The 19,973-nt window shown below is 38.3% G+C and overlaps 1 protein-coding gene and 1 pseudogene across 12 annotated transcripts in view; both read right to left on the bottom strand.

Moving 5' to 3' along the window:
- The window catches only part of Tanc2 (tetratricopeptide repeat, ankyrin repeat and coiled-coil containing 2), a 339,845-nt gene that overhangs the window by 40,947 nt on the left and 278,925 nt on the right, over positions 1-19,973 (bottom strand). For all 12 annotated transcript variants that reach the window (XM_006534483.4, XM_006534482.4, XM_006534472.4 and 9 more), the window contains one exon: positions 1,892-2,000. In XM_006534483.4, the coding sequence (XP_006534546.1) occupies positions 1,892-2,000 (109 nt within the window). The remainder of the gene's footprint in view (positions 1-1,891; positions 2,001-19,973) is intronic.
- On the bottom strand, positions 11,250-12,488 carry Gm11653 (predicted gene 11653; annotated as a pseudogene).

Below are 19,973 nucleotides of genomic sequence, written 5' to 3'. Positions count from 1 at the left end.
ATGTGCTTGTGTTACTAAGTTGTAGATGTATTAAATGCTATGTTAAAGTAGCTAATTTTCTTAGCAGTAGTAGTCACAGTATTCATTCATTTCAAAAGCAGAGCATCTCAGTTATTTCAATGAATGTCTTAATAAAATGATGTGTATCCACATAGTGGAATACTATTTTATAATAAAATAAATAAGGTACTGATCTATTCTATAATATTAAAAACCATGAAAACATTATGTTAAGTGAAAGAAGCCAGGCACAAGAGAATACATTATATATTTCCATTTCTATGAAATATTTTGAAAAGTCAAGTTTATGGGACAGAATGTAGGGAAATGAACTAATAGGAATGAGGCTCATTTTTTAGTGTGAATAAATACATTAATGGCTGTGATAATGGCAAAACTCCAAGGACACTAACACACACACACACACACACACACACACACACACACACACACACACTCTCCTAACACTGGTCAATTTCATGTGGCATATAAAGTTATACCTCAAAAAGGTGTCAAAACAAGAGAATTGTGAAGGTTCTGTAGCCAGCTCAATATCCAGAATTACAGATTTTTATTCTTTTCTATTTTAAAGGTCATTAATGACATAAATACACCTTTTCTCAAACAAGGAAGGGGAATTTAGAACTGGAATAAGTATCAATTGGACTGCCGAGGAGAAGTTCTGAGTGGAAGTGGATATGGCCACGTCTACCTTTGACTTTGTTTGACCCTCAGCTGATAGAAACCTTGGACTTCAGTCTGGGAGAAGCTAAAGCCTCTCACCAGCCTCTGCACTGAAAGGATCCTGGCAGCTGCAGCACCAGGAATACCAGAGTCTAGTCCTCATTTTTTAGCTTGCAGACATGTCATCACTCTATGCTGCACACCAGAGTGTTTACAGTCTAAATCACATACAGAGCCACTCTTATCTCAGACAACCATGCTGTCTGCATCAACATAGGATAAAACTGTGCTCATGAAGGAAGTATGCAGTTTAAATGTAGGCTGAAGTCACACTTGGTTAAATAAAACTTCATATTCTTTCTCCATCACTGGGTTGTTTATTTTACATTTACCAATGCAAGCATCAGTTTCATCTTTGCATCTTTTATCCCATGAAGATTTTATGTTAGAAGACTGATGGTTATTTCCTATCTAACCAAATGACAATTATCTTAGTGTCTACGGATGTGGTAGACATTTATTGTCTTCTTGAACCTAGATGCTTGTCTGCTGTATTAGTTGTATTCTACTTATAGAAAGTAAGGTAACTAAGGTAATTTTTGTTAGACATGATAGTTATGATTCAAATAAAGGATTTGTCAAAGTGGGTTTTATTTCTGTTCATGTGATGAACAAACTTCTCTGGCTGTGTGTTTATATTCTGGGAAGAATTTGTAAGGTTTTTGGAGAACTGTTTAAGATACTTGGATTGGATTTTTCAATTCAATTCAGAGTCAGGGAAGAACTCTGAGGAACCACAGGGGTTAGAACTATCAGAATTTTTTTCTTTTGAGGTAGAGTCTTGCTATGTGACCCCAGCTGACTTTAAAGTCTTGGAAGAACCCAGCCTTAGCCTCCCTTACTGGTTACATGCAGCCACTATTTCTGCATGAGACTTATTTTTGCAGGGCTAGACATGAGTCTTTTGCATGCTAGGCAAGTACTCCTGAGCTACACTATGAATCCATAGGACTAGAACTGTCAAACACAGTAATAAACTGAAACAGTAATAGTGAGTAATAGTGGACTGTGGGCTAAAAGTAAGGGGAACAATTTCCTTCATGTGGACTATAAATTTCTTGGACTATAACATATATGTATATATAAAGTTTCTAATATATATGTGTATATTGCTACTATATACATGTATTAGATATATGTAGATTACCTTAAAGATGTGTGCTTTGAGGATGTGATGTCCTAGTTCAATAGTCTGCTGTCGGTTTAGTTTTCCCTCTTGGCGGGAGAACCAGAAGGCAAGTAATGTGTGGCCACTCCTGCAAAGAAAGAGAGTCATCTTAGAAAACTTAATGCCTCAGTTTTACCTTGACTATTCAGGTCCAGCCATATCTCCAATAAAACTAGGTACCATTCAGTTACCATCTTGGGGAAAGACATTTGTTACAAGGCAAGTAATACATTTGGACATTGCAAAAGCTATTTCCAGTTGACTTATTCCCATTCCTTGTACAGACAACATTAATTGATTTTCATTTTTATTGTTTGTCCATGTCAGTAACTCTTCATCATCGCCCCTCAGACTCTGTGCTCATTCTGTATTCTCACTGAACTAGTTTATCAGTCCTCATTCAACCATGATCTCTGCCTATGGTCTCAGTTCTAGAGATGTTTATTGGATCTCTCCATTTGAAGTGTCCCTTGGTACCTAAACTCGTCGTGTTGCAAAATAGACTGATGGCCTCTTCTTAGAAGTCTTCTCTGCCAGCTAATACAGTGGAATACTTTCTTTTTGATGCCACCAGTAGACATGTCTTATCTCTAGTTCAGTATTTACCACACTGTTACATGCTTTCTCTTCCAGTAGACATGAGTTTCCTGATGGCATCCACTCCCCCATGTTATGTCTCTGATAACAAACTCCTAATCTGTTTATGAAAGAGAAAGGCCTCCTCCCAACTCCTTCGATATTGTCATATCTGCCCAGGGTGTCTAGAACTGCCTTCTTGGCCCAAATCATGTGATCAGCTGGCCTGAGGACAAGGCCAAAATCAGGGCTAGGCTAAAAAGTACCAGAAAAATTGAGCCTGAGCCCTGACTGTGTAGCATCTAAACTGCTCTAATTTTGGGTTACTTTAAATAAATCAATTATTTTTTGCTGTTTAATCCATTTATATTGGAATCTTGTGCTCTGTCGTAGCTCAAAAGTTTCCCAATGATAATTTTTAAGTGTTAATCCCTACCCCCCCCCCCAATTATCTGTGATGCTAAAGAGCAAACCTAGGACTAAACACTTTGCCACTGAGCTACACTCAGTCCAGTGATTTCCTTCTTTCCTTTCCTTTTTTTTTTGTTTCTTTCTATTGATATAAGGTCTCATGTAGCCTAGACCTCAAAACCCATTTTTAATTTTAAAATGTATGTATGTATGCATGCATATGTGTATGCATGTGAAGGCCAGAGAACAACATGTAGGAGTCACTTCTCTCCTGCCATGTAGGTCTTGGTGATCAAACTCAGGTTTGATCCATTAGGTTTGGCAACTAATGCCTTTACCCTGTGGCCATCTCACCAGCTCAACCTTGAACTTCTGACCCTGCCCCTACCTCCTGAGTCCTGAATACAGGTGTGTACTACCATACGTGGTTTATGTGATGCTGGGGATCAATCCCAAACTTTCCTACAGATTAGGCAAGTACTCACCAACTGAGCTATGTCCCCAGGCAATACATTCTTTTAAATGTCAACATGTTTGTGTGGTATATGTGAATCATGTGTGTATGTATTTCTATTTACATTATTGAAAGAAAAATCTAGATCATCTGTATTCTCCATAATACCTAATGCATTCTATTTCTTGTAAAAATGTGCACAATGTTTTTAGGAAAAAAAGCTGGACATTAGGGTCTCAGCAGTGCAGCTATTTGCCACTATGCCTGATGAGCTGAGTTTCATCCTAGAATCCACTTGGTAGAAGGAGAGAATCAATTTCTGCAAGTTGTTCTCCCATTCCCCACAAGTATTGTGATATACCTGTACACCCCTAAATAAATATAATGAAAACCAATCAACAAACAAAACAGCAACAAAAACTTGGACTTTAAAAAAAAAGTCAGTATCTGGATGTAATGACATACACCTGAACACTAGCCCTCACTAGACAAAGAAGATCACATGTTGGGGGCCTGTGATGTAACAGCCTGGCCTGGGATATACAGCAAGATTGTCTCAAAAACAAACCAACAAACAACAAAACACATCAAGCAAACAAAAACAAACAAGGAGGGAGGGAGGACACAAAATTGTCTTCCTCCCTCTCTTCTTTGAACCTGAAGACTACGAGGTGGGTCAGCTTCCACTTTATAGATATAAACCATCTCAGAATCTTCATCTCAGGAAGATTTTGAAAGAAACCCCAAATTTGTCTTCATAAAAATTCTAAACTGCATGGATGCTATGTTACCTTGTTTAACCACACAAGGTTAATCACATGGGAAAGAAATGATTTAGCTGGAAGAATGCCCAGACAAGTTTAATCTGTGTGGAATCATTACTATCATCTTGAGGTCCGAGCATAGGGGTTTCACCCTTCCGTTATCTGAAAATTTCCCGAACTCTCACAGAAAAGAAACTGGAAGCCCCACTTTGTCGTCAGTCTTGGGTAGCAGAGCTAGGAAGTAAGAGGTGACAGAGGCAGAGCCCTCAACGTTCCATCCAGCTAGTAACAGCTGAGTTACTGGAGCTTTCCTGGTGTAAGTATTATTTTTTTAAGTGACTCATCCATGACTGTATAATTGTGACAACAGCACCTGGATGTAGGCCTCTGATCTACTTCTTAGGCTTTAAGAGTCATGAATGAGAATCCATGTCTGCAGGGATTATAGAGGTAATAAAAAAGCCTGTGTTGACAGTGAATGAGATTTTCAGTTAAGACACAGAATTGGCTTTGTCTTAGTGATTTCTTTTATTTATTTATACTTTGGTACTTGAATTCTTCCAGTGTGCATCTGCACCTAGAGATAACAGTGTTTGTTACTGCTACCATTGACTGGGCGCTGAGTATATGAATAGCACACGAAACAGATGAGATCAGGGTGACATTGTCATTTCTTTTTGAATAGAAACACGGCATATATATATATGACTTTGCTGGCTCTGTACCTGTAATTCTACCAACCATTCAAGAAGCTGAGTCAGGAGGATTACAAATTTAAGATGTTATTTTTCTTGGCTCCTAGTTCTTTAATATCATTGGTAGCTTTTTAGTTGTAAAGTAATGTGGTTTTTCTCTTAACCTATGATACTTTTCTTTCTCTTATTTTTTCCTTCCAGCATTAGGCCTTATTTGTGTTCTTATTAAAGCTATCTCCTTGGGAGCTACGCCTACACTGAACTTCCATAGTGAAATTAACAAAAACTTGAAAACTTACCTTTAAAGTAAAGGCTGGGTGGTGGCAGCTCATACTTTTAGTTCCAAAGCATGGGAGGCAGAGACAGGCAGACCTTTGAGTTTAAGACTAGCCTGGTTTACAGAGAGAGAGTTCTAGGGCTATACAGAGAAACTCGGTCTTGAAAAGATCAAAACTAAACATCACAAACCTTAAAAACAAAACGAAAGCCGGGTGGTGGTGGCACACGCCTTTAATCCCAGCACTTGGGAGGCAGAGGCAGGCGAATCTCTGAGTTCAAGGCCAGCCTGGTGTACAAAGTGAGTTCTAGGACAGCCAGGGCTACACAGAGAAACCCTGTCTCGAAAAAACCAAAACCAAAACCAACCAACCAACCAAACAAACAAACAAACAAAAAAACCAAACCAAAACAAAAAAAACCCAACAACAAACTCTACAACAACAACATCAAAACCCCATCTCTTGACAACTGTGACAATATGCAGGTGCTTTCCCATTTCTTCCAGTGATGTAATTAATGTCTTTGCCTTCTTTTCCTCCTAGGTAGCTCTTGTCTCCTGGTTTCAACTTTCACCTCAATGTACATGACTCCCACAGAGACATCTCAAATATGGGAGATTTATTTTTACTTCTCTAGCTGCCTGCTGGCTCTCTCTACCTCCATCACTGTCAAATGAAAGTCATCTTTTGAAGTTGGAGCTTTTCCTTTAAAACAAAGACTTTAAGACTAATTATTTTTAAACATGGCCAGATAGGCATAAAACCAAGTACAACTTTTCCTCCTTTAGGTGAGGACCTAGGTAAGTGTTAAGAGAGCCATGGTTCCCACTCTGTATTTCAGTGTTTACTCCTTGGCCCATTCTAACAATTCTAAAAGTTCATCAAAATCTTGCTAAAAATTCTTCATTCAACGACTTATACTTCCTTCAGTATTCCCTTTTAAAACTCTGCTCTGATTAGCTTCCATTGTCAAACTAGACTTATCCTAGAGTCACTTGAGAGCAGGGCCTCAGTTTAGAAACTGGCTACATCATTCTAGCCTGTACATCTGTGGGTAGTGGTGGTGTTTGTCTTGATTATTGTTTTTCTAGCTGCCTGCTGGCTCTCTGTACCTTCATCACTGTCAAATGAAAAGTCATCTTTTGAAGTTGTCTTGATGCGGGAAGGCCTTAGGCAAGTGGCTTGAACTGTGTAAGGAAAGCTTGCTGGGTATAAACCAGCATTTAAGCCTACCAGCAAGGAGCACTCTTCCAAGGTTCCTGCTGTACATCCTTGGCTGTGTATTCCTTGGTCAGATGTAATACTGTGTGGAATGGCAAGCAGGCCTGCTTTCAAGTTCCTTCCCAGAGTTCCCTCAATGATGGACTAACCTGGAAGCTGAAATAAACCCTTTCTTCCCTTAAGTTGAGTTCTTCTCACAGAAGCAGAATGAAACTAAAACAAATCCTCAGCATGTTATTCAAAGAATATTCAAAGCCTGTTCTCAATTAGGTTTTCTACTAATCTCTATTGGAATAGAAACCATGTTTTTCATATAACTACTTCTAAGCAACTAAGCAGTAACACTTTAGACTTGTATATTATAGTTTTCAAAATAACAATTTCTAGAGTATCCTAAAAACACTATAAGCATAGGAGTAATGTTACTTCTCTCACTTAGTGTAACATAAAAAAGAACCCACCAGTATAAAAGACAACATATCTACTTGTATAGCATCTTTTGTGTGTGTGACAGGGGTTTTCTACACAGCCCTTGCTGTCTTGGAACTTGATCTGTAAAATAAGCTGACTTTGAACTCATAGTTTCTGTCTTCCAACAACACTGAATTATTAATATAATTAAAATCATTAATCATTTATGTTGACAAATTTAGATGTATTTATCTTTATTTATGTGTATGCATGTGTGCCTACATGAGTTTATGTGCACTGTGTGGCTCACAGAGGCCAGACGTTGTCAGAGTCTCTGGGGCTAGAGTTACAGCTCTTTATGAGCTACTTAATATGGATGCTGACAACCAAACCTGGGCCTTCTTTAAGAGCAGTAAGCACTCTTAACTGGTAAGCCATCTCTCTAGCCTGATGTCAACAACTTTTAATTAGCATTTTGGGAAGCAGTGAATTAAGAAATCAAGCAGAATGAGTTCTGTTAAGTGTGATTTTAGTTAGTTATATGTTCTCTCTAATTGAAAATTATGGCATCAAGCTCGATTTTAATATAGGTTCAAAAGTGGTTTGAAGACTATGGGTCAAGGAGGGGTGGTATTCTCCAACTTGTGATTTTTCCACTCTCAGCCTCCCGAGTGCTAGGATTACAGCTATAATCCACCATGATGCCTGTTTTATTTGATTTTAGATAGTTTAGGAGAGAAGCAATCACAGGTCAGAATTGAGGATTGTCCCTCCCACCCCATCCACACCCTCTTTTCTTCTTTTGCCTGGATACACATGGGATGGTGAGAGAGGCAGATCATTTTCTGTTTTCACTGCAGGCATCAGGAGCCCCTTGATGCACATTACTGAAGACAAAACAAACTCACCCTTGTAACTGAGGTACAAGGAGTGACTGCCATTTGATAGACTTGGTTCCTATGCCTAAGAGTTCAGAGAAAAACCCTTTCTCAATTAAGGACCAGTCTGCCTCATCCCTATTAACTGTCTAATACATTATTACAATGGCACTGTATTTGTTTTTGTAATAGATTTTCACTCTGTACTCCAGGGAGGTACCTAGTCTTGACATTTTTATCTGTAGAAATGAAGTATGCTAACAAGTGAATCTAAATATCCCAGGCATGGGTGTTTGCTCATCACTGTAATACTGGTCAGTTGTGTGTAGGTGTATTAATTTTCTTAGCTTTTATGATGATAAACTCAAAGACAAAACTTTAAATGTTTCAGAAAACAAGACTTGGATGCTTTGACACTCTGTGTGATGATCAGATATGACAAAATTCTATAGTTATAGCCAGCTGGTGACATACCTATCTTAATATGGGTTGAAATAATATGAAGTACTGTGGAGTACTTTTATATTATAGAGGCAAATGTGGAGATTTACTTAGGGAGACCTACTGAGGTGAGACTGTGCAGAGCTGGCTATCACCTACAAGGTTATACTTTCTTCACACAGCCAAGACTTGCTCTTGGGAAGTGGCTTTGCATTCAACAAAGAGTGAGGATAGGGAGTCACATGATGGAGTTATGCTTAATGAAATGTGGAGAGAAATTATATTCATTACTTTAGATTTGGCCCAGAAAAATCTGCTCCTGTCCTTTATCGGTTTTCTCCACTCTGTTAGCAGACAACAAGAAGCAGATGCCCTCGAACAGTGTGTTAAAAAATGGTTGAGTTTCTATTAGACCAGGTTCCCCAACAAAACAAAACAAAAAACAAAACCTGTAGAACAGACTTTTTCCAACCATATAGTAACTCTGAATTTTAGTGAATGGAAAATAAATTTCTACTGTGAAAACCGGAGTTTTTAGCATTTATTTTTAGCAGTTACCAGTGTTTTTAGTGTAAAATTGTTGAGAGACTGATTATAGAGAGATGGACAGACAGAGAAAGCAGGAGTAAGAATAGACTGGAGATTTCAATGTCAGTGAAATAAGCAGAAACTAAAACACTATCTTCATATGTTAGCTTTCTGGAAAGAAGCTGAAATCATATCTTACGGAAAGACTGTTCAGAGACTGTCATGGGATCAGAAGAGGAGCTCTTGTGTTTTATGACAGTGGCCATTTTCTACCACTATTAACAAATCAATACAAAAGGCTCCCTATGTCTAACAACTGCCACTTATTCCTGCAAACATAAAATCATTTTTCAAATTACAAGACAGCTGACACACAGGAATGACACTGTTGCAGCACCAACAGGTTCTCTTCCACAGCCCACCATGAATGAAAGGTAAAGGGGGAAGTTGCTTCAAATGACTGTTCCTCCTGTGTGTGGTCTCTGTGATCACAAGACAGTAATTTACAGGATGCACGATAAAACACTATTTTCAGTAAGAGACATTCATGTCACCAGGCAATCATTGTTTTGGACATGAAGGAGCCAGTACTTTTGCTAAAGACCCACATGCCTTTGCCTGGCTTACTTTCTATCAGCTGTAAGAAAACAAGGTGTCACCTTCCTCCAAGTATATTCTGTAGCTCCCAAGCCTTAGTAGAAATATAATGGGGGAATTTAAAAGAATTTCATGTAAGTTCAGAAATGTATTTGTTCTGCTTAGCTAAGCCAACATTATATCCCTGGGCATGAAAGGACCTTAAGTTGGTAGTCAGATTCACTGTTTCTTTTCTCTTTTTCAGAACTTACTTTTCACTGGTTTATAAACATTGACATTGAGCATATTCACTACTTTTTTTCTCTAGCAGTTTCAGGGCAGCAGGTCTTACGTTGAGGTTCTTGATCCATGTAAAGCTAAGTTTTACAGGGAGAGATAAGGATGTAACTTCATTTTTTCTGAATGCTGAAATCCATGTTTCCTAATATTTTGAAAATTCTGTCTCTTCTCCAATATGTATCTTTGTAACAAATCAAGTAGTTGTAGTTGTGTGGACTTGTACTTGGGTCCCCTGTTTGATTCCACTGATTTATCTATGTGCCGGTTTTTGTGTTGGTACCACAATGGGCTTTTATTACTATAGCCCTGTAGTATGATTAAAATCAGGTATTGTGATAACTCCTGTAGAAATCTTGTGGTTCAACATTTCTTTGACTGTCCTTGGTCAATATAAGTTCTGATTTTTTTGAATTTGTGAGGATTTACTGGGATAGCATAAATCTGTCAGTTGCTTTTCCCACAAGATTAATTCTTCTGATCCATGAGCACAGAGATTTTTCTTTCCATCTCTTAGTGTCTTTCTCAATTTCTTTCTTTAGTGCCTTAAAGTTTTCATTGTAGAGGTAGGCCTTTTATTTCTTTGGTTAGATTTATTCAAAGGTAGTTTACTATTATTATTTTTTTTGTAGTTACTATGAATGGAATTGTTGCCTTGATTTTTTTCAGTGTTTGTCACTGGTACACAAGAAGACTACTGATTTTTTGAGTTAATTTTGAATGCTGCTACTTTTCTCAAAGTGTTTATAAATTCAAAGTTTTGTTTTTATGCGTGTGTGTTTAGTCCTTGGAGTCTCTCAATCCATTTTGTTCCCTTCTATTGTTCTATTGCTTCAAAATTACAAGCAACATATTGAGAAGTGGAAAGAGTGAACACTCTTTGTCTTGTTCCTGATCTTAGTGGAAATGCTTTGAGTTTTACTCCATTTAGCATGATGGCGACTATAGGCTTGTAGACAGCCTTTATTATGTTGAGGTATGCTCCCTCCATCCCTAGCCTCTACATGACTTATGAAGAGATGTCAAAGGCAGTTGTCATTTGTCAAAGCCATTTTCTCTATCTACTGAGATGATCATGAGATTTCTGCCATTGAGTCTATTTATGTTACACATTTCGTTTATTGAATTACACATGGCATAAAGTTAAGTTGGTTATGACTTTTATGATGTGATCCAGAATTTGGTTTGTATTTGGGAATTTTTGCATGTATGTTCACCATTGTGATTGGTTTGTAATTTTTTGGTTATGTTTTTATTTTGTCTTTGTATCAGATTATACTGGTTTCATAAAAAGTTTGGAAGCCTTTCTACACTTTCTATTAAAAATATTTATTTTATGTGTATAGGTGTCATATCTGCATTAATATCTGTTCACCACATGCATACCTGGTCTCCAAGGAGGCCAGAAGAGGCCAGAAGAGGCCACAGAATCCTCTGGGACTGGAATAGACAGTTATGAGCTGTCATGTAGGTTCTGTGAATTAAACCCTGATTCTCTTGCAAGAGGAACATATGCTTTTAACTGCTGAGCCATTTCTCCAATCCCCTCATTTTCTATTATATAGAATAATTTGAATAGTATTGCTGCTAACTACATAAGAGATGGGGAAGGAGCTTGTGAGTCCTCCTTTCAAACTAAGAAGCTATTGATAGTTTATGGTTGCTGAGGAAGACTCACTTTTCTTTGGAGGAGTTGTTACTAGTAGGTTGCTCATGGTTGTGGCTATTTTCTTCATGGTAAAAACTTCTAAAAAATCCTGTTAACATTTTTCCTTAAGAATCATATATATTTACATTGTGGACCTGGGATATACTTACACAGCAAGAGATATTCAAATCTACCTGAATTCCAACTCCATTTAACAGTCTGGGTCAACATTCTAGACAGGGGGAAAGTTATTTTTGGCAGTATAGGTTTGGAAAGTGCACTCTGAAATAAGGTTACCTATTGCTATCATCACTGTCTTCTTCCTCAGTCTTTTGTGGTTTGTCCATTTTAGTCATCCATGAGGCTCTCAGATTTGTGGGGAGGACTCAACTTGGGAGTGCATAGGTGCTCCAGCTCATAGTGCCCATTCTCAGAAACACTGTATATGAGTTTTTCCTTCATGTACTCCTGGCTCATCTTATGCTCAATAATCTGATGGAGTTGGTACCCAGCATAGTCTGGCTTGGTGGCCAGTGGACCAGCTGGCACAGCTACACCTAGGATATCTGGTCTCATGTAGAAGCATAGGCAGCCCACACAGGGAAGACTCCCAGGGCTATCGTGGGTCTGCTTATGATAGAAGAGAAGACCATTTACCTCAAAGGAAAAATCCAGACATCACCTTACATAGGCTCTCAGGGGGTACACAGGAAATCCTTTAGTCCCATACACTTAAAAGGATTAATCTTGGTTTTCTCTCAGAGTTCTTCTGTCAACTTTGAATGTACACAGTAGAGCTGGAAATCAGTTTGACAGTCATAGAAAAGGTGTCCCCACTAACACATTACATCCAAAACATAGTCGGTCTAGTTTACCTCACTTTAAATGTTATGGTGTAGTCTTTGGCTGTTATTGAGTTTCTCCTGTTGCCTCCTGGCAGAAGGGAAAAAAAACCTATTGACACAGTAGCTATTCTTGGTGTAGGCACTGGTTGAACCCCTGGAGGCCATGATAAGGGATTTTTTCCCAACAGGACACACAACCACAATCCACTCTTACCCCAATTGATCAGCATAGTGTTTTGGTAACTTCTTGTCAGAGTCGTCTATTTCCTCTTTACCTTCCTTATCTTTTCCATCTCCATTCCTGTCTAATCATCTTCAACCAGTCTTCCGGAATGGTTCATATAATAACCCAAATGCTTGGATTTCTATAGTTCTAGCAACTGGTGGAGCCACTCACTCTGCTCCCAGGAACTGTACTTAGACTTGTGTTTAGACAGGTGAAGATATGAGGCAGCTGTGCTATTCAGTTCTTGAGACACAGAAAAGCTACTAGCTAGGGCCTGACTCAGTTCTTCCATCTTCTCACACAAGGGTGCCACTCATGAACACTGCCTCCTTTAACCTTTTTGAAATGTACAGTACATTATTTCTATTGTCACTTTGCTGCATAACAGCACCCCAGAACTACATGCTCGTAAGTGAGATTAACACTCATTGACATTCTTTTCTGCCCATCACTTTGAGCTTGTTTTTTTCATTTACTCTCTGGTTTTATCCATGAGTTGCAAAGGATGGCATGTAATTTTTTCCTCTCTGGCTGAATAGCAAGTACCTCAGTGTACATGTATACCACAACTTCCTTATCCATCTGTCAGCTGGTGAATACTCAGGTTTCTTGTATTCCTTGGGTATGATGAATACTGTCGCAATAAACATAGGAGTGCAGGTATGTTTTCAACATGGCAATTTGTTTTCCTTTGGATACAGAACTGGTAGTGAGATGTGGGATTATACAGCAGTTCCATTTTTATGCTTCTGAGGATCTTCCATATGTTTTCTGTAGTGGCTGTTGAGTTATATTCCCATCATCCATGAATAAAGGCTCTCTTTTCTCCACATCCTTACTAGCGTTTCTTACCTTCAGGCTTTTTTGGGCCACTCTTGTCAGGGTAAGGTGATGGTGATGATTCAATGTCATTTTGAGTGCATTTCCCTGATAGTTATTGATGAGCACTTTCTGATACACGTGCCAGTCATCTGTATGCCTATTTCTTTATTTATTTATATATATAGAACTACCTATTTCAGCCTATTGTCCATTTTGGAACCAGTTACTGTTTTTTTTTTTTTTGTTATTGAATTTTCTGTTGCATATGATCAGATGGAGATATGGGAAAGCCTAATAAAGTCTATCAAAGATATATCCTTTTAGAAATGAGTAAAATCACATTTTTTGGGAAATGGTCAATCTACATAAGGATTTGGTGCTTTCTCCTACATTCCTTCAACTTGTTCTAGGACCTTTGTTTTACAAATGCATTACTGCTCGAGATTGGTCATCTCTGAGCCAACGATGAGGTCTTTAGGCAGTTGGCGGGGTTTCATGAGGCAGCAAAGCTATGACTTTACTGGACTGGCATAATCTGAAGTAACAGTAGCTATAGAAAAGTGGTCAATTTCTCTCACACACCTTTATGTCCCTTGCTCTTTGTTTATACATTTATCACTGTACTTTGCTTTGAACTATAGCTAGTTATGAATGAGTCCATTAAAATCACTAAACCATAATTCCTTACTCCTTTCTTACTTACACTTGTATGCCCTACAGCACCTAACTTTGCATCTCAAATACATTATTTAGTAAGTGGTTATTGATGCTTGCTGGAATGCATGCTTTCACCTACTTCTGGAGCATGGTAGGGAGTAACAGAGTGAGCAAAAGTACATTATCTATGGAGCTTTAAGAAGAGGGTCCTAAATATTTTATGTGATGGGTTGGAATTTGTAGTACTTATAAGTTTTTCAGTTATTAACTCATCATTAAAAATTTACAATGTGCCAGGCAGGCACTCCACCAGTCATTAGGAAGGCAAAGGTGAGATAGAAAGTTACTGACCTTACTGAAGCTACTCAAATTCTAGGGGAAAAGTAGACAATAAATAATTGCCAATAAGTTAATAAACTGTAACACATATGAGAAAGGAAATAAAAAGGTTACTAAGGACTCAGATAGAATCCAGGAGGGACTTACTTAGTAACGTGAGGGAAGTCTCTTTCAGGAGGTGGAGTATAAGATAAAGTCTAAAGGGACAATGAGAGGTGTCAGTATGAAATGAGATGGGGATACTGTTCAATGTAAAGGGTTAGAGGAGAGAAAGAAACTTAAAAAGTAGAAGAAAATTGTACAAAAGAGAATGAATGAGTTTAACTTAGAGGCAAGCAGAAGCTATAGGGCTTTGGTTTTGTTCTGAGCTTAAGAAAAGGCACTGAAGAGTTCTAGAAACAGTCATATTCTATGAACTGTGTTTGAAAACAACTGCTCTGGCTGCTGGTGCATGGACTAGAGGAGGGCAAGTGGGAGACCAGGGCATGGCCAGTGGGGATAAAAATAAATGGGTACTTACAAATCAATTTCAGGACTTAGAGCCAATTAGATATGCTGATGGCTTCAGTAAATGAAAATCTCACAGATGTGGGTTCTTATAGTTAAGAGGGTAGAAAGCGATTAGTGTTCATTTTGGCTATACAAGGAGTTTTATCTGTTTCTGAAAGTCTCTGGAGATGGTGGAGTGAATTGCTTTACACACACACACAGACACACACACACACACAGACACACAGACACACACACACACCAGTGTTGTCAAGTCTCACTAAGCTGGCAATAACTCCTACTTGTGTCATTAATCCTGACTTGACAGCCTCTGGGATTCTTTTGATTCAGTTAGTGTTATTTTAGAGGCTTATTAGTAGGATAAATTTAGACTTTATTTCTTATGCTTTTTTAGTGTGTAGATATGTATGTATGCATGTACATGTGTGTTTGTGTAGGTGCATAAGTGTTCATGGGGGTGCACATGTGTATGTGCATGTCTCTCAGTGGGAGGGACCTGAGTGGGCTGGCTGGATAGTGTGCTCCTGGAATCCATCTCTCTGTACTTCTTTTCTTTTATGTGGGTTCTGGGGTGCAAGCTCAGGCCATCAAGCTTGTACAGCAAACACTTTACCAACTGAGTTCTGTCTATAACCCTTTATGCTATTTTTAGTACTAAAAATGTCTTTGTTGGGCAAGAGGGTACATGCCTATAATTTCAGGGAAATTGAGGCAGGAGAATTACGAGCTCAACGGAAACCCAGGCTACAATAACAAGATTGAGTTAAAAAAAAAGATCTCTAATTACCTCTCCACATCCTTCCCATTTTATATTTTTAGATAAGGTTATTTTAATTTTAAACTGCATATTTAAGAATATGAAGCAGTGTTACTTTCTAGAAGTATTCAAGTCCCTTTTGGAGTTTCTGATTGCTGCTCTTCTATAAAAGATTCATGAGTAGCAACGGTTGAGCATTTATGCCAAGTCATAAAACAATGCTCTGTGCATCTTATCATAAACATAACTCTCCTTTATATATATATTGACTTAGCACATTTCTCATGAGTTTTTATGACAGTATTACAGTGCATATAGTTTCTATATTAACTGGGCTTGAGGGAAAATTCTTATTATTAACCTTTAAAAACCTTTCTTTTGGACTTGGAAAAGGAAAACTAAATGTTATGCCTATTTTCTGATGGTTAGACAGTTTTTCTACTTTTATAGTCTTGCTGTATAAATGGCCTCTAAATTGGACCCTTCTGCTTCACCTCCCTGGAGCTAGGATCACAGGTAAGAATCAACACATCTGGATGGCTGACCTGCCTTCCTTCCTTCCCTTGTGATGGTGGGGATCAAGTCAGGGCCTTAGGCATGCTAGGCAAGCATGCTACAATTCAGTTACCTCGCCAAACCCCTGTTAGTTTAAATAAAGAAATGGTTTGCTTATTTGACTAATGAAGAAAATACTAAGTTTTCATATATGTTCTCATTTGTATCATATCACAAAACAGAACTTTGGCTTAGAAAAGTACTACTTCAGATTTTAGTTTCAAATTTTTGTGGTAATTAGATAATAGGAAAAAAATTCATTGACTCAGATAAATTCTAAGTAATATTAAAGTCAGAGAAATTTCTCCCTGGAAAACATGATATGCAAACCAGGGCAGTAGAATACTGATTTCCTCCTTGGTGGTGGAGAAGCCTTAGAAGTGAAAAGACAGTAAGAAGCTAATTCTTCTAGGTGGTAAGGTCACCTAGGAACAGCCAAGTATAAGTGAAGGCTGTTTGGGATGTCAGAACACCTAAGGGCTGATTTAGGTCCAGGAGTCTCTGCCTTCCCTTGCTTTATCAGTTTGCTAAGGACTCTATAAACACTTTTAGAGAACAGAACCCACTTCACACTTATGGATTATTGTGAGACACTGAAATATCTACCAGAAGCAGTAACCTTGACTTTGTGAAAGATTAAGTGTTATCCCACTTGAAGGTTCATATCTGGCTTAGAAGAACATATCTCACTAAAATTCATTAATTTGTATACTGGCTATGCAGGACTCTGGCATAGATAATTGTCATATTAGGGTAGATATCCTGTTCTTTCTTGAAAAAGAAAACATATATTTTTACTAGAAGAACATACCTCACTAACTAAAACTCATGTGCACTCATGCTTTGTCTGCATGTATGTCTATGTGAGGGTGTTGGATCCCCTGAAACTGGAGTTACAGACAGTTGTGAGCTGCCATGTAGGTGGTGGGAATTAAACCCAAGTCCTCTGGAAGAGCAGTCAGGGCTCTTAACTGCGGAGCCATCCATATCTCTAGCCCTCTTTTTAACCTCTTTCTTTTTTCAATCTTAGAAAAATTGCTTACCTGACAACATGCGCCAAGAGCACTAATTCTCTAAAAGACAATTCACTAAGTGAATGTGTAATTCATCCATATGCATCCAAAACAACCAAAAACCAAAACCAAAACTAAAAAAAACCCCAAACCCCCCCAACAAGCCAAAACAAATAAATAAACAAACCCCAGCAAAGCCCATTAATTATAAGCAATCAACTTTGGTCACGAGGAAGCAGGTTTGGTGTACACTTCTAGTAATGGATTTGTGTAGTCTTTCTCTGTTCACTCACCACAGTATTTGCTCTTCTTAGTTTGAGGAAATCAGGTCAAACTAACGTAAACTTCTACATCATGATGTCTATAATAATTATATGAACTTCATAAATTTACTGTCTTTAATTCAAATACATAAAGAAGACAGGGCTTCTAATTTCTGTGTCAAAATAGTCCCATTCAGAGCAAAATGTTAATCTGAGAGCTGTTCTTAGGGGAGACTAGTTATCATAAGAGAAAATGAGGACAGGAAATAGGAAAAAAGTATGGAGATTTATTCAGGCTGAGCCTACTCTGATACAGAAATGCCAGGCTGTTATTAGACAGCACCACAAGGCTTGTAGCTCTCTGTTCTCTCTCAGTTTCAAATTTCTACTCTCAAAGTCACTAATGGGTTGGACAGAAAAGGTTAGTGCCACTTTTCTTTCCACCTCACTTAAAATGCACAGGTTGCCACAGATGGCCTTTTTACCTTTTCACTATTAGCATAATAGCAGGGCTTAGTTTATTAGATTAGTGGGCCAATCTATGTCTCAGGGTGCAATAGAATAAAACAGGACAAATTAAGTCCACGGTGACAGTGATGAACAGTAGGAAACAGATGCAGAATAAGCCAAAAGGTCCAGGCTTATGAGTGCTACCAGGACATGCTCTCACAAAGACAGAGGACACCAAAGCTTCTGATATCAGAAAGATGTTTTAAGCTGAGCAAGGTAGTGTATGCTTGTAATGCTAGCACCTGAGATGCTGAGGCTGGAGGACTATAGCCTGTTCTACATAGTGTGATCCTGCAACAAACAAAGTTTTGATGATAAAAACCCTCCCATTACACAATTACCAAGCCAGGCAAGGAGACTGCTTATAATCCATTTCTTTCTGTTACCGTTATGTGGACGAAATGTTAAATAACTCTCTACATTATGTTTAATTCTTTGCTCAGATTCTGGGAAAACAGGCAACCTGATTTTTAAAAGGGAGATAATTCACCATCAGTGTAGCACTCATCTCCTGATGTGCTCTTCCTTATACTACACTCTAGATCTTTTGTGTTTAGGCAGATACCACTTCCCTAAGTAGTCTATTTCTGATGAATATCAACTAATTTTTGATATTACTAGAATATTCTCTGTGTGTCTAATCCCTTAGTAAGGTCAACAAATTCAGAGTGAACAACTACTTAAAGTCTAGAAAATGGACGAGAAGAAACAATGCTGTGTTGTCCCCGAGAGTTCTCTCTACACATGCACACTGTCAGCTAGGCTTAGCTGCTATGATTAGAGGCACTGAGTTGATCTACTCTGGCCTACTGAGGACACTGGGTATTCTAGACAGAATTGGAGAGACTATGCCTGGTGATAGTCCTTAATGAAAAGTAGTGGCAGCCAGTTTCTCTGAAAGGCTAGACTAGATGGCCTCTGTCCTTCAGTTCTCACTCAAATTCCACTTTGTTGGCCCAGGAGTCTCCTGTGAGAGGAACACTTGAGTAACAAGGCTGCTGTTGTCCCAGACTGAGGAGGTGCCTGAGTTCTAACTGAAATGAAATCTAAGGATGGTGTTTTTGATAACTCCTGTTCCTGTTTACAAATTTACTTGTTCTCTCTTAAATAAAATATGATGGCCATTCAGCAGCCATGTTATTAAATCATCAAAGAACAGACTGCCAAGCACCTGAAGAAAGAAGCAGTTGGACCAGTCTCCTGTTGCTCTGAGTTAATAAACAATACTGGGAAAGCAAGCCTATATAGCTACAACATACTGCATAAAAACTGTATTCTCTCTTTTGTGAGCCCGTGAGGACTGCATTATTTGTAAGAAAGGTAGTTATTTCAGTAGTCGTCTGTTTGTCTTGGACTTACCTGCTCTTCAATCCTGACATGTTCCAGAATGGGAAAACAGATAGTTAGCAAGAGATTGTATGGGAACTGGCCTCAAAGTTTTTGGTTTTTCGAGACAGGGTTTCTCTGTGTAGCCCTGGCTGTCCTGGAACTCACTCTGTAGACTAGGCTGGCTTCGAACTCAGAAATCCGCCTGCCTCTGCCTCCCAAGTGCTGGGATTAAAGGCATGCACCACCACACAGTCTTTAACTCTTATGTTTTAAGAGTCAGAAGCAATATGAACAAGATTTTCAGTAGCTTTATTATCTGCCATTTTAATTTCCAAGGTCTTAGCCAAGATCAACTGGAAGTATTAAATAGAAAAATACATGAAGAAATAATTTGTAAGTTAAATTTTGTGTCTTCTGAATACTGTGTTGAAATTTCATGCTACTTTACTTTGTCCTGCCTGGGAGCCAAGTCATCCCTTTGTCTAGTAGATCCCTGTTATAAATGTTATATACACCCTAATCACACTTAGCGCAGAGGTTGTTGTGGTGCCTGTGTTCAAGTAAACTTTATCTTATTTAATAATGACTCTAAAACAAAAGTGTAGTAATGCTAATTGACAATTTGGATATGTCAAAGATAATCTGTAAACTTAAGTGTCTCTTAAGAGTAAAATATAAAGGCACAATAAGCTATTTTGAGAGACCCCACTCATATAACCTTTGTTCTACCATATCCCTTTGTTCTACTGTTTTTAACTTCTTACGGTGACTAATTGATAAACTCTATCATTGGTATATGTGACTAGGAAAAGCTAAGATTTATATAGGGCTGATTCTCTCTGCAATTTCAGGTGTCTGTTGAAGGTAGGAAGATATAAGGCTGGATGCTACCTTACCGAAAAATAGTTTTGTGAATGTCATACAACTCATGCAAGAGATCCATATTTGGTTTGCTTTAAAAAGCTGTGCCTCAAAATGCTAACAGCAGAGGGTGTGTTTTGTTTTGTTTTTTACTAGTCACAGGGCTAAGTTTTGAGACTCCTGAAGTGTCTGTTAC

Source organism: Mus musculus, chromosome 11 (genome assembly GCF_000001635.26).
Source record: "Mus musculus strain C57BL/6J chromosome 11, GRCm38.p6 C57BL/6J".
In the NCBI taxonomy this organism is placed as follows: domain Eukaryota; kingdom Metazoa; phylum Chordata; class Mammalia; order Rodentia; family Muridae; genus Mus; species Mus musculus.
This window is presented reverse-complemented; position numbering and strand designations above follow the sequence as displayed.